Source organism: Mustela erminea, chromosome 14 (genome assembly GCF_009829155.1).
Source record: "Mustela erminea isolate mMusErm1 chromosome 14, mMusErm1.Pri, whole genome shotgun sequence".
Taxonomy (NCBI): domain Eukaryota; kingdom Metazoa; phylum Chordata; class Mammalia; order Carnivora; family Mustelidae; genus Mustela; species Mustela erminea.
In genome coordinates, this window is record NC_045627.1 from 38387290 (window position 1) to 38402858 (window position 15569).

Here is a 15569-nt window from a genome sequence, read left to right on the forward strand (position 1 = left end):
AGTTATCAAGGAACGTGCACCTGGCCCAAGATAAAACGCCATCCAGACTGTGTGGCGACAGCACGACCGCTAACCTCCTAACGCCCTCACCTTTTGTGTCCACAGTTGCCCTTCAACAGAAAGAACCAGACACTGGTAGAAAAACACATCTGCTGCTAGCAGGATCTCAAACCCAGTGGAGAAATGAAAAGAGAAGTACCCCAGAGGATCCTAAAATAAAAGACGTAAGAGCCTTGGGTGGGTTGGGGGGGAGTTTACTGCAAACTATTATAATTAAAGTGATATTTTACAAGTGTTTAAGACAGCGGGCAGACCAGCGGTGAGCCAGGCCTCGGCTTCAGAGATGCACTCCTAGAGGGAAATGGCACTTGCAGGGAACACGGCCTCAATCACTGCTGCTCGTCAGGCACCGAGTACTGGCGGAGTTCTCTCAGGGAGCCTCAGAGCTGTGAAGCAGCTGCTCGAAATTCCAAACCCTGCTCCATTCCCACTGCGCATATCACTTGCCCAGAGCAGGCCTCACAGCCACCCTGGGGACCGACATGGATCGTTTCCAGGCTTCCCGCCAGCTCAGGCCGCCTGGCCCCTCCCCATGACCCTTTATCACAGTCTTCCTTCTGCCCTTCAGACATCTGCCCAACTGTGGCTTAAAATCACCAGCGGGAGGAAAAGCAAGGAATGCTCCCGATGTAAATCCACAGCAAAAAGGACGAAAGAACTGGGCAGTCGCCAGGGTTGGCAGGTATGTGGATGGTTCCCTGCATTCTTTATCCATAGGGTGCTTGAGGGCATAGTGCTGAGGAAGGTGCCAGAAGTCCGACTTTTTACGACTTGTTCATGTTTCTGAGAACCTATGGGGATGATCACTGGGCAGAAGCAGAGCCTAGAAGAAACGCCAAGCCAGGGGAAGGGGGGGAGAGGGAAGACTGGCTGAATCCTGAGATCATTCCCAAGAGGAAGAGAGCACTACTTCCAGAAGCAGCAGCCGGAAGGGTTGTGCCAAGGCTCTGTCCCAGGGGTCAGGGTGCTCTGGGTGGAGGAGGAGGTCCCTCCTGCAGTTTTGCGTTACTGTTTAGGCAAAGCGAAGTCCCAGGCAGTTTCCTGTGCACATTTCCACATGGCCTGCATGAGGCGGGTGAAGCCCATGTCTTTGGGCTTCTCAAGGCCTCTCATCAGCCGCTGCTTCATGATGGAAACAAATTCCTTATTGCTCAGCTCCCCATTGCCTAGAGGAAGAGGCAAACACAAGAGGGATAAGTGAAGGCCTTGGAACAAAGACACTGAGAAAATTTCATCGTTCACGCAACGTGGGTTCCGAAGCCCAGTGTACTCTCACAGCCAAATTCAAACAAATGGTTTGCTCCTTCCTTGATGTTTCCGATTACAACTCAGTGACAGTTTAGTGTGTGTGATAAAAGTTGAACAAGAATATACCGTAAGTCAGATCCTGTACTAGGAATTGAGAATAAAGAGATAAATAGGACTTTGTCCCTTGAGATACTCCCAGGTTGTGGGAGAGACAAATACATTATTTCAACAGTGCGGTAAATGCCATCGTGGGGTAAAGAGAAGATGCTCTGTGGGACCAGAGGAAGGGATCGAACCTGGGCCGCGGGTGGCGCAGTACGGAGGCGTAAAGGCTTCCTGGAGGTGACTCCGAAGTTGAATCCCAAAGGATGAGCAGAAATTGGCCAAGTAAAGGGCAGTGGGATGGGGAGGCATTCCAGGTAGTGGCAGTAGCATAAACAAAGGCACAGGCAGGGAGCAAGGCGACTGCTGAGTAGTCAGGAAGTGCACACAGAGGTGGGGAAGTAAACAGAAGAGGCAGACAGGAGACAGGTCCCCAGAGGTCTTGTATTTTCACTAAAGGGTTTGTGCTTTATCTTCTAGGCAGTGGAGCACCAGGAAAGGACTGCAAGTAAGTGAGATGGAATTAAGGATTTCCATTTTGGGTGGATTCCTCTGGCTGGATACATGGGGATGGGACTGGAGAACAGCAGTAGGGAGTCAGTCAGGAATAGTCCAGGTGAGAGAGGGAGGGGGCGGTTCATGGTAAAAACCCAAATTAAAATCTGGTTTTGGGTTAAGCCCATCTTCTCATGGCCTCGCATTCCACCCTCTTCAGTGACAGACTCTCAGGTCTGGAGAGGAACTTGGAGAACATCTCATTTAACCAAAGGTCAACCTCTCAAGCCACACGGAAGAGTAACCATTTCAGCAGTCGAGGATAGGTGCCCATTGACTACATGCCCAGGAGTAAATGTCTGCTTGAAAGAATGGCAGCCATGACTGGTGGTGATAAGACAATAGGAAACCATAAAACAGACTTTTACTAACGACTGATCGATCTGGGAAGAGAGTGGAAAGAAGAACTTCTGTACTTCTGTACAGAGTACCTGAAAACCTACACTGGCTCATGTTTTCTGGCTGAAGGGGACATGGACAGCCTCAAAGATACCTCACAGCAAGATCAAACAAACAAGCAAACCCAGGGAGACCTAACCTGTGGTACCGGAAGTCAGGAGAGGGACTGCCCGCGGGAGAGGAAGTGGCGGGAAGGCGGCACCAGTCCTGCTTCTGGACCTCTGTGGTCCTGCCAAAGTGATGTTTCTGGATAATACTGCTTACACAGGTGTGTTCAGTTTTTAAAAATTTAGTAAGCTGCATACTTAATGGTATTTGCACTTTTCTGTATGTGTGTACTTCAACATGAAGAGTTAAAAAGTAGCCTGGCTGGCTGAAAAGTGATCAGTGATATGGCTTGTTAAGAATGTAATTAAAAGGGGGCGCCTGGGTGGCTCAGTGGGCTGGTTAAAGCCTCTGCCTTCGGCTCAGGTCATGATTTCAGGGTCCTGGGATCAAGCCCCGCATCCGTCTCTCTGCTCAACGGGGAGTCTGGTTCCTTCTCTCTCTCTTTCTCTGCCTGCCTCTCTGCCTACTTGTGATCTCTGTTTGTCAAATAAATAAATAAAATCTTAAAAAAAATAAAAGAATATAATTAGAAGGGCACCTGGGTGACTCAGTCAGTTAAGTGACTGCCTTCAGCCTCAGGTCATGATCCCAGGGTCCTGTGGTAGAGTCCTGGTAGGGCTCCCTGCTCAGCAGGGAGTCTGCTTCTCTGCCCTTCCCCCAACTTGTGCACACACTCTCTCTCAAATAAATAAATAAATAATTTAAAAAATCTTAAAAAAAAAGGAATATAATTAAAAGTATTAAAAAGGTCCAATGAGATTCTTAATATTTTTATAAAGAGAGGCTTAAAAAATCTGAGGTCATTTAGACTGCCAAGGGATTTGCTTCCTTCTTCCCTAGGGCCAGAGCTGATCAAGGTGAATGGCTTACTTATGAAGCAGGTACATGACTCAATTGTCATCTGTGTGCACGTGTGATCTGTGAGTGCAACTCTAAATTCTCAGGTCAACCAGTCTGAAAAGTCAATGTCCTTTGGCATTCTGACCTAAGATTTAATGTGTAAAAATAACAATGGATTTTTAATTTAATATATACTTCATTTTTCTATAGATTAAGAAAATAAGCCCCAGAGATGTTAAATTATTTTTTAAAAGGTGGATTCAAGTAGATACTGACAGAACCTCCTTCTAAAAGGTGGGAAAATAGGGGCACCTGGGTGGCTTAGTGGGTTAAAGCCTCTACCTTCGGCTCAGGTCATGATCCCAGGGTCCTGGGATTGAGCCCCGAAGCGGGCTCTCTGCTCAGCGGGGAGCCTGCTTCCTCTTCTCTCTGCCTGCCTCTCTGCCTACTTGTGACCTCTGTCTGTCAAATAAATAAAATCTTAAAAAAAAAAATTAAAAAAAAAAAAAGGTGGGAAAATAAAATTTCATTTCGCAGGCCTTCCTAGGAGAAGAGGGGAGCTGTGAGGCTTCTTGCCTTTATTCCTGTGTTTACTTTGCAGACCAGCTCTCTGGCTTCAAAAATTATAAAATTGTGGTTTTTGGGAAAAAACTCAAGCCACCCAGAAGTGATTAGGATAAAAACCAAAATCTGAGAAACGGTAACCTCTCTAGAGCAGTGTTGTTCCTTAGAACTTTCTTTGATGAGGGAATTTTTTTTATTTGTGCTATTTAAGACAGTAGCCACTGGTCACATGCAGCAACTGAGTACTTAAAATGTGGCTTCAGAGACCAAGGAACTGACTTTTAAATTGTTTTTAGTTTTAGCTAATTTAAATGTAATACCCACATGAAACTAGTAGAATATCATGTAGACAGAGCAGCACTAGAAAATGACCCACCCCTATGTGAGGGTGAGGCCATCTTCTTGCCCTAACCCTGCAGTCTTCTTCCACTCAGACCTGGTTGTGGGTGCAGGTGGGAGGTTTAAATAACTCAAGTTCAACTAGGTAACTTCAATAACTCAAGTTAATGACATCTGTTATGTGCAAAGTACTACCCGAGGTCCTATGGAGGGGTCCAACGGAATAAAGGATTTGCAATAACCCTTAAAAAGCCCACAATTTATTTACAGCAGCATTATTTACAATAGCCAAGATACGGAAGCAGCCCAAGTGTCCATCGACTGCTGAATGGATAAAAAAGGTAGGGTGTGTATGTATGTGTGTCCACATACACACACACACACACACAGAACGGAATATTATTCGGCCATAAAAAGAATGAAATCTTGCCATTGGTAATGACATGGATGGAGCTAGAGAGTCTAATGCTGAGCAAAATCAGAGAGAGACAGATACTGTATGATTTTACTCACGTGGAATTTAAGAAACAAAACAAGCCAAAGGGAAAAAAAAATAAGATAAAGCAAGAAACAGACTCTCAACTGTAGAGAACAAGTGGCTGGTTACCAGAGGGGAGGCGGGTGAGGGGAGTAAGGAGGGAGCTGTGATGCGCATGGGGCGGGGCCGATGGGGGGATGTATGGAGTCACTGAATCTTGGTACGCTTGGTACGCTTGAAACTAATGTAACACCCGCCTCATTGGAATTGAAGTAAAAACTTAAAAAAGCTCACAGTATAGTAGGGAAGTTAGGTCACGTGCACGGAGAGAGTGTAACCTGTAGTAATGAAGACAAACTGAAACAAGCTGAGGAATGAAAAAGCCAGAGTGTTTCATTATTATGCCGGGGCCAGAACGAAGGTTTCACCAAGGCAGGAACTTCTGACCTGGTTCCGGGATTCCATTAGCTTCACTTCCTGGGAAATACCTGACCACGATCTGTGTGCTCCTGGGGAAATGACCTCACCCGAGTCTCAGCGTCCTCATCTGGAAAATGTCATGAAAAATGGCTCCTACTCAGAGGGTTACCTGAGCAGCTTAGCACAATGCCTGGATCTTAGTAAGCACTGAGAAAAGGTGTGAGCCTCCACGGTGAATAGCACTATTGCATCAGGCAAGGTAGCTGAGAACCGACGCCACAGGGGAACCAGGACCTCTCACGTGGGCTAAGCTACAGAGCGGTCGCAGACATGCCGCTGCGAGCTGGAGGCAGAAATGGGATGTGAATGACTGCGATGTGCTCTGGGGCGTGCAGGGAAGATCAGGACCACCTTCTTTCTAGACAGATGATCACATGCTCCTAGTCTATGAGCAGCAAGTTGGATCTAATATTTTTGTCTCCTTTTCTGAGCTTTTATATTTGAGTTTATTTCCCTTTTAAGATCACCCCTAGAGTTGAATTGTTTCCTTTTTAAAGATCCTTATGGTCATACATTCACTTAGGCCTACAGGCAAATTGGAATTACGAGAAGAAATGGAAAACACAAGCTCAGACCGGGGGTTCTAGCTCTCAGTGTCACGGCGCTGAGGGCTGAGCTACTGCTGTGGGAAAGGCATAGGCTCAAGAGGCGCAGGCAAGTGCACTGGAGCACTCTGCTAGCCTCTGGTATCAACAGTGTCCACTTCAAGGACGGTCGGGCTCCATTTTCCCGCCAGACTCCAGAGGGCCCCACTCACCGTCGCAGTCGAAGAGCGCAAACACCACATCACACACGTGGTCTGAGAGTTCCACTTTGGCCACGGTCCTGGCCACCTGCTGCATGGTCACTGCAAGAAAAAAGATGCTGAACTTGCACATGGCAGAGGGACTTTCAGTCTGCTTTCTCTGAATACGTGGGATATAACTACTTAGTTGTAATAAAAAGTTTTCAACTATATTTAAGAGAATGAGAATTTGATTTTTAACCCGCAACAGCCTTTCCTTTTCACCTCAGGTTCCATTCTTTTCTACTGCTGCTACATTTTAGGAGGTATATACAGTTAAGTAAGAATGCCTGGGGGGAGGGCGCCTGGGTGGCTCAGGTCATGATCCCAAGGGTCCTGGGATCGAGCCCCACATCAGGCTCTCTGCTCAGTGAGGAAGCCTGCTCCTCCTTCTCCCACTCACCCTGCTGCTGTGTCTCTCTCTGTCAAATAAGTAAACAAAATCTTTTTTTAAAAAAAAGTAAGAATGGCTGGTATTAAGTTCATAGAGACAGAAGGTGGATTAGCGGTTACTAGGGGCTGGCGGTATTGGGAATGGGAAGTTAGTGGTCAGCGGATACAGATTTTCTGTTTGGGGTGATGGAAACACTTTGGAAGTAGTGGTGATGGTTGTACAACAGTGAGTGTAATGAATGCTGATAACTTGTCCACCTAAAAATGGTTTAATTGGCATCTTTATGTTAATATACATTTTTACCATAGTAAAAATTAAAAAAAATTTTTTTAAAAGATTCATCCATTTATTTTAGAGAGAGAGAGTGTGTGAGTCTGTGTAGGGAAAGGGGCAGAGGGAGATGGAAAGGGAGAGAGAATTTCCAGTTGACTCCCTGCCAAGCACGGAGCCTGGGAGCCTGACTGGGGCTCGCCCCCACTACCCTGTATAAATTATGACCTGAGCCAAAACCAAGAGTCTGAGGCTCAACCCACTGACCCAACCAGGCTCCTCCATCACAGTTAAAATTTAAAAGGTGAAAGTCCACATAATTTAAGGATGGGAATCTAATGGTCTAGAGTATTCATTGGTGGCTTTCCTGGTAAATTAGCACCAGAAGAGTGCCTAGAAAAAAAACCCAAAAAACTAAGAATGCCTGATATTACAATAGTCTCCATCTTGGCATTTCCCACCTACAGGAAAGAATATGATAATAAGGGGTGGGCCTGGGTGGCTCAGTGGGTTAAGCCTTTGCCTGCAGCTGAGGTCACCATCTCAGGGTCCTCTGATGGAGTCCCTACTCGTGATCTCTCTCTGTCAAGTAAATAAATAAAATCTTAAAAAAAAAAGAATATGATAATAAAAAGTCAAGGAAATAAGTAGGCAGCGAAACAACGGGAGGTGGGGAATGAGGAGGCCTGTGGCAGTACCCTCGGACATCACCCTTCCACTGCTGGGTGCCAGAAAATTACCTGCACTGATGAGCTCCTTGCCCCTCCTCCCTACAGGCTGCCCGTCCACCACTTTGTCTCTTCCAACCATGCCCCCTGGGGTAACAGTGGGCCCCATCTCACTAGCTCAGTGTCTGCAGCCTTTTTTGTTTTTCTTCTTCCAGACCTCCACAGAAAATCTCTCCTCTCTTACCATTTTCTTTTTATCTGCCATTTACTGTTAAACACCGGCAATCATGTGCGAATTGGGTTCTCATGAAAAACAAGCCAGGAAGGGCTGGGCTGTTTCCTTTGCCTTTTCTCCCTTCTGTCCTCCAACCTGATCTAGGGGCACGTATAAACTATGTTATTGCTTACAGACATGCTCTTAAGTGAGATGAACCTTGGAGGAAAGAAAAGGATTGATTTTTACTTATCAATCACCTAGCAATGAAGTGTTCTAAGTATCAGATTAGATTCATCCAGAAGCAGTGGGAACTTGAATTAGAGTCATTGTGCCTTCTCTGCTGATTTCAGTCCTGTAATCTCCGTTCTGCATTTGGCCTTTCACTTGGCCTCTGTCACCTCCCTGTATTCACCACAGGGCCCCTGAGGTCAGCACATACAAATACTAGAGCCAGGCAGGGGGCAAAGGGGTGCAGGAGAGAGAACCCTTGGAGTCACCAGACCCGCACTCTGGTCCTGGTTCCACCACCCACTTGCTGTATGACCCTGATCAAGTCTCCTGATCTCTTTAAAAATTTACTTTTTTCCTATTCATATGAATGGATCTACAAGATAACCACTACGGTGGCTTAGTAGTACGAAGAAGAGTTGATTGGTGTTTTCTAGAATGTGAGGGTGGAGGTGTACAGAAACAGCTGACGATCTGTGTGAAGAAGGGCAGAGGGAAGTTGTACAGGCCACAAGCTAGGCCATGCCTTGGTGTCCACAGCCTACAGTTTGAGGGGGACGGCTGCCCAGGAGGGCTGCCAGGTTTCTCATCCCGCACCCAGGACGGGAGTTGGGGTGAAGGAGGAATCCATGTCGCCTGGACATTTAAGACTTAAGCAGAAGACATTATTTTAGCGGATGTTCAGGAGACGTGGTTAACTGCTGATGGGCAGCTGGAGAATCTGCATGACTGTAGAAGTTCTAGGGTTTTAAAAAACTTTGCCTTGTTGGTCTAGACATTTGATTTTTTTTTTTTTTTTTTTTTTTTTTTTTTTGCTGGCCCAGGAAGAACGGATTCTTGCTAACTAAACTGCCCAGGGAAGGAACAGAAATCAGCAGACCAATTTACAGCAAGAATAGTAACTGTTACAAGAACTAAAATGATAACAGCTGGTTATTATACTTCTCAGCTGGAAAATCTACTAAGGAAATTCAATTCACCTCAGAAGATTGCTCAGTGCAAACAGAATCAGATCAGAAGAAACTGGATGCTCTCAAACTGTGACAGAGCTACCCTCTGCAGTCACAGAGATATGTTCTGAGAAATGAATTAAAACCTGTTTTGTATTAGATAAATAGGAACACTCCGTTATTAACCATTCCTTTTTCTGCATTTCACATCAGTCTCACATTTCCATCATAACTGGTAACTAGCCTTTTTTTTTCCTCTTCCAAGTTCCCTCCATTCTCTTGGGGCAGAGCGCCTACTGTTGATCCCTCTTGATATTCCAAGTGCCCATCCTTCGCCCTGTGAAGATGGGCCCTTTTCTCTAAATAAAATGTTAACTAAAATAATATCCAAGGATGTCAGTGAGAGCTCTTGACAATTTTTAGGGAAAAGTTCATTAAAGTGGTACTTAGTGGTTATAGAATAGGGACCTCTGGAGGCCACCAGCAGGAATGCCTCATTACAGATGCTAGTTCTTGACCGAGTAATTACAGAGTATATTCTGTTTCAGTCGGAGAGGGTTCTACACCATTTGTTCTATAGGGGAAGAAAAACGAGGGCAGCTGAGTCATTGTAACTCAAACCACTGGGAAGTTACCAGCAGCAAAGAGCCTAGCTGGGGGGAGCCCTTTCCCTGTCCAAGATCCTCAGGTCCCCAGGGTATGAATTAGAGCAGTGGAGGAAACAAATATTTCACTAGCTGGTGAGCTGTCAAACTGTGAACTCTTTTTGGACAAGGAGGATGACAGAAGATTACAAGCCACATGCTTGACAGTTGGTCCTAAGAGCTGGCTTATTCATAGTTGCTTCCACGTTCCTGAATCAGAAAATCATAATTAAATCATAGCAAGCAGAACACTGCTCATTCCCCAAAACCCCCCCAGGTCTTGACCTCCCCACATAGACCAGGTTATCGGTACTGGAGTCTGGGTCTCTCTCATTTGATGATGCTAATTGATTGATGGCTGGGATTCTAGTTTCTAATCTGAAAGATATCCACCTGAAGCATGAAGTCACCCCGAAGAAGGTCTAGGTACCCCAAGGCCTGCGTATTTCTTTGGTACAAATGTGGTCCGGCTGCCTGAACAACAGAGGCACATGAGGTTGGGAGATTTCTACTAGATTTGGATAAGGAAGAATTTGTAGACATGGGTGCAACTGGCTTTTAAAAATGTGATATCACCAGGCCTTTTGAAAAGTCCAGGCAGAATCTGAGTCATGCCTGGTCTCCCGTTTACTCTCTGGCATACGGTCCATAACTGGAGAATATAACAGGAGAAAGAACATACGCTGAGTTTGTGGGTCTGTAATGTCAGAAGCTACGTGACATAAAATTATTTACCACAGTAGTCAAACAGAAGAAGGGAGAGTTTTGGAGGGATAAAAGCCTACAGACCCACTTGGAGTGATATACTCTTAATTAAAACCAGAAGAGACCTCAGAGAAAGTGTGAAAGCCAGAGAAGTTAATAGCTTGCCCAGGTCACACAGCTAGCTGGCAGCAGAGCTGGGTCTAGAATCTAGGTCTCCTGACTTCCAAGGATCTTTTCCCTGTGCATGCTGGGGCACCCTGAACCCTTACACAGACAATACTAGCTCCCCCATGAATCCATCCCCCTAAACAACAGAGAAAGCTCAGGTGAAAGAAAGGCTGAATCGGCAAGTACTCTGAGCTGGTGGGCAGGGGTGAATGATTGGACAGCTGGAGGCTGTGAGGAGTCAGCATTTCAGCTTGATCACAGATCCGATCGCCCTATATGCTGGAAGCCATCAGCATTCCCTTGGAACTTACACCAACAATTTTGGGGACAACGTAAAAGGCTTATTAAACTGCAACTGAATGAAAAACATGTGAAACAGAGGCAGCCCTGGGAGCTCTTCCCCACAGTTGCCTCTGATGCCCAGAGGCAGGGTCCGAAGAGCAGGCCTGACCCAGTTAGCAGCTGCCTGTCTCCTCCTAATTGCAAAGGTGTTTGGAAAGATGATTCGCCAAGTTGGGCTGACAGCCTCTAGCTGTGTGGCCGTGTGATTATTCCTGCCTTCCTGGACTGCAGCAGGGAAAATGAAAAGCTGGCTTGTGACTGCCAAGGTTAAGTGAGGGGAGACAGTTCTGCTTCGGCCCTGGAAAGGCTTATGATACAGATGTCTTCGTTTCTTAAGTCCATCCAGAGATGGCTTTGGGGGTGGGGTGGGGTGGGGAGAGGGGGAAGGATTTTCCTTTGGAGAGCCCCTGTCCTTTCTTTTGTATCTTCTTCCAAGGCACTCTGGGTAAGACAACACACACATTTCAACCTGATCCTGGGGTTCGGAGGAGGTGGGCAGGACAGCATTCAAGGCAACTAGCAATTTAAGGAGCCAAGAGCAATGCAGTATGCTAATAATGAAAATGGTAACAATTCTTGTTCTGACTGGGGCTTTTAAGATGCGGGCCAGTGGCCCCCTCTGTGCCCTCAGGCTGCCCACTTGTCAGAGGTGATGCCGGTGGTTCTGGCTTCTGAACACCAGTACCAGCCACAGAGACAACCTGCAGTCAGGTTTCCTGGACTCAGAGCATCATCCCAGATGACTGCTTCAATGGGGTTATGCGCTTAATCTAGTACAAACCCATTTACAGTAAGTTTTACTACCATTACCCATGTTACATCTGGCTTCATCAAAAATCCTCATCACATTCTGTCCACAAAAGGCAATCGTTTCTACCAGCACCATTAGGCACTGATTTCAGCTGACACACCCAGAGAATGATCAGTTTAGTGGGGGAGACCATATGTATCATGAAGATGGAGAAATACGGAGGAGAAATGTCAGACATACTAGCAGACACATATGGGCTATAGTGGAATAGTGTGTACTGGGGAGGAGGCACATTCTGGATCTGAATTCTAAAGGATTAAAGAGAGGACCGCCCCAGATCTGGGCAAGGATAGTAGTGGGTGATGTGGGGTGGGGGTGGAGGAGTCAGTCTGAATAAAGTCCTGAAAGCAGAAGGGATACTAACGTCTGGTTAGGGAACTACAATAGAAGGCGTAGAGGGTATTGAGAGAGGGCCAGTCAAGGCCCTTTGCAAGGAAACCCTGATAACAAAGCCAACTCTTATCTGGAGACCAATTTCCTGTATTCACTTGTTTTTGTCTCCTTGTCTCTTTAAATTCTCATTCCTTTTACTTGACAAAGCTGTTTTTCATTAGGTAATACATGCATCTGTTTGAAAATTCAAATGGTACCAAAGGGCTGAAGTACTGTTCCCAACCTTATTCCCCAGTCCCCTACTTGTCCAGAGGCAACCAATATCTCCAGTTTCTCCAGAAATATGGAAATAAAATCAAATATTCGTTCTTCATTTCTTCCCAGAAAAATGGTAGTATACTAAATATATGGGTTTTGCTTTACTCATTTAACAACATATCTCAGAAAGCATTCCATACCTGTACATAAACAAGCTTTTTTTTTTTTTTTTAAAGATTTTATTTATTTATTTGACAGTGAGAGAGAAAGCAAGAGAGGGAACACAAGCAGGGGGAATAGAAGAAAGAGAAGCAGGCTCCCCACTGAGCAGGGAGCCTGGTGAAGCCCGATCCCAGGACCCTGGGATCATGACCTGAGCCAGAGGCAGATGCTTAACAACTGAGCCACCCAGGCACTCCAAAGTTTCTTTTTTTAAAAAGAACTCCATAGTATTCCACTGACAGGATATATCATTTATTTAACCAGTTCCTAATTTATCCAACCTCAGTGTTGAGGAGGAAGTACCTTTGATTCCCCCTTCCCTTACAACACGACTTCCTCGGTGGCCTATAGTTGTCAGGCTCAACAGAATTTGAATCTCTGATAGCTAAGGGGAGAGGCATGGATATATTTAAAAATTGGCTTACTGAAATAACGTAAAAGACTAAATACTCTCCAGCTTTACAAGTGTCTCATCAAAGTCCCAGAGGCTTCCAAGGGCAGTAAACCTTGAAGTCCCTAAAGAAACAGGGCTTGCAATAAACACTAATCTCTCTACTTCCCCAGCTGGTGGAATTCCTTTAGGATCCTTTTCTCAGTGAGACGGAATATTGGCTTACTTTGTCCTTATGTATCTATTTATGTGGATTTTGGCCAGTTTATCCCCCCCCGACCCTCCTCTCTCTCCCACTGGTAATCATGAATCCCCAAAGCAGCTCTCTCCCACCTTGGGGCACTTATATAATTTTACTAAATCACAATATGGCCAAGGTAATGTAGTTAACTCAGAATCAATCTTTGGAATGGCTAAGTGACTTTAAATCTGGGAAAACAAATGAGGTCTCGGCAGAGAAACTGCCTCATAAAACAAACATTTCTTTCAGAATTTGAGCTTCCTTGACTTCATCATGAATCATTTTAAACACTGATGACTTTGTCTTAAATGAAAGGAATTCTGGCCAACGCTCCTCTTGACATATAAATGTTTTTACAAAATGCAATGATGAACTGAAGCATGGGGCTTGCCTCCCACAAACTTTAACAGAATTTATAAAATAGGAGCTTCCCCCCCATATAACCTATTCCTCACACATCTTTATGATAGTCTGACTCCTGCCTTCATGCTATGGCTGTCTGGGGGATGGCCTCTCATACATTTTTGCTGTGAACTTTTCCCATTTCTGCTTTCACATGCACGCACTGAATCCCTTATATAATTCTCCAGGTTCTTCTAGTAGCAGCGGCTGCCATGAACCAAAGAAAACAATGGTGTGGAAGTCAGTGAACTCAGTCTTTGGTCTCAGTTTTGTGTCACACTACCGGTGATTTGAGCAAGTCATTTCCTTCAGGTGTAAATGAAGGGGTTAAAAACAATAAAGCAGGGGTTTAAATAAAGTTATTTCTAAGCTCCCTTCTCACACTAAAATTTTATGGCTGCCATGTTATTATTTAGATAACAAGGCTTAAAATCAGTTACAATGTCCATATCTTCAGAAATCTTCAAAGAATAAACATAAAGGTGTGAATTTCTGGAATTATGGTTGGTGTGGTGGGCAGAATTCTGAGACGTTCCCCAACATTCATGTGTGTGTGTGTGTGTGTGTGTGTGTGTGTGTGTGTATCCTCTATAACGTCCTCTCCCTGAGCACAGGCAGGACCTGTGAATATAATGGGATAAGACTTTTGTGGTTAAGATTACTTTATAAGAAAAACGTAATGGGATAGTCACTCCCGTGATTACAATTATGTAATAAGAGAATGCAACACAGCACACCGGGGAAAGAGAGTCTCCTGCTGGCTGTGAGGAAGTGAGCTGCCACGTTGTGAGGGGGCCACATGGCAAGGATCTGCGGCAGCCCGCTGACAGTGATCCCTGGCTGGCAGCCAGAAAGGAAAAGTCCTACAACTGAAAGGAACTGAATTCTGCCAGGAACCTAAATGAGCTTGGAAGAGGACCCTGAACTGCAGACGAGAATGCAGCCCTCTGACACCTGTTATACTTTAAACATTGTTATGAGCTGAGCAGAGAAGCTTCGGCTTCTGCTCTTCCCCCCTGCTCATGCTCTCAATGTCTCTCTCTCATTCTCAAATTTAAAAAAAAAAGACCCAAGCAGAGAAGCCAGTTATGCTGAACCCAGATTCACAGAACGTGAGGTAACACATAGGTGTTTTCAACTGCTAAATTTGTGGTCATTTGTTATGCAGCAAGAAAGCTAAGTGGAGAAGGTATTTATGGTTGGGAATGTCCTTCTGAGGTTCCTGAAATCATACTTCATATACAGCTGCGCTCATTTTAGGTACATTTTACAGAACTGTCGACCTTCTGCAATTACTATACCAAACTCCACAAATGAGATCTTTAGATACACTGGCCAGAGTCTAATTAAGTTTTACATTTCTTAACAAGAAAATAAATTAAAACTGCCACCCTACTTTTGGGAATTCAGCAGTGCTGCTCTGATTTCAAATGTATCTGATAATTATAAGTTGGTTCATTTTCATGCAAATTTGGATATAACTTTAGGCTATAACATGTCCCTTAAAACATTACTACATTGAGTAAAAAAGCTGATATAATTATAGTCCTAAAATTTCCAATCTGGAAGAATCTTTGGAGATATTTAGTATCACTCTAACCTGAGGGTCAGAGAAGTTGTGACTTGCCCATGGTGTCAAGAAAACTAATGACACGGGAAGGTGACAGAGTTGTATCATTTTCCCCCTCACTAGGCTTTTATTAGGGCATTTCACCATCCTTGCCAGGATCTGAGCATGTCTAGAATTAATTCACTCGTTTAGTCAACATCAGATGAACATCTACTGTATATAAAGAATTGTTCTGTGATCAGAGTCGGACACAAAAGATGAGGACATGAACCATGTTTTCCACAAGAGTTCATGGTGTAGTGAAATCCCCCCCTTGAATGCTGAGGATACTATAGAGATATTAACAGGGGTTAGATATTCCCAGGAAGAGTGAACTTAAATAAGGATAATGCCTTCTGAAAGCAATGATCTCAAGAATTTTTGGATGAATCATGAAACTTAGGAGAGACCTGAAGCTCCAATCCTCCTTATTAATAAGTGCAAACAACTTGTAATTTCTAAACTAATATGAATCTCAAAAATGACTGAAAAAAAGCAGTAGGTACTACTTCCTAAGAAAACAAAAGTAAGCCCACTAGTTCCTAGGGTAATCTTTCTACTTTTGTTTAATATCTTTTTGCTAAGTTCTCACATTGGTATAGCTTGCTTCCAGTCTATAAGCTCCTTAAGAAGATAAGGGGGCAAAGGAAAGACAGTATCTAGGGACTGAAAACCAGAATAGGCATCTGGGTATAGTTATACTTTCCATCTGGTATATTAGTATAGTATTCTCTCATTAATTATCATAATAACCCTGAA

At 44.6% G+C, this 15569-nt stretch overlaps 1 protein-coding gene across 4 annotated transcripts in view; it reads right to left on the bottom strand.

Moving 5' to 3' along the window:
* Positions 1-238: 238 nt before the first annotated feature.
* Positions 239-15569, bottom strand: part of MICU1 (mitochondrial calcium uptake 1) — a 247798-nt gene continuing 232467 nt past the window's right edge. For all 4 annotated transcript variants that reach the window (XM_032313604.1, XM_032313603.1, XM_032313602.1 and 1 more), the window contains 2 exons: positions 5931-6020; positions 239-1226 (listed from right to left, as the gene is read on the bottom strand). In XM_032313604.1, coding sequence (XP_032169495.1) covers positions 1066-1226; positions 5931-6020 — 251 coding nt within the window. In that variant the 3' untranslated portion in view covers positions 239-1065. The remainder of the gene's footprint in view (positions 1227-5930; positions 6021-15569) is intronic.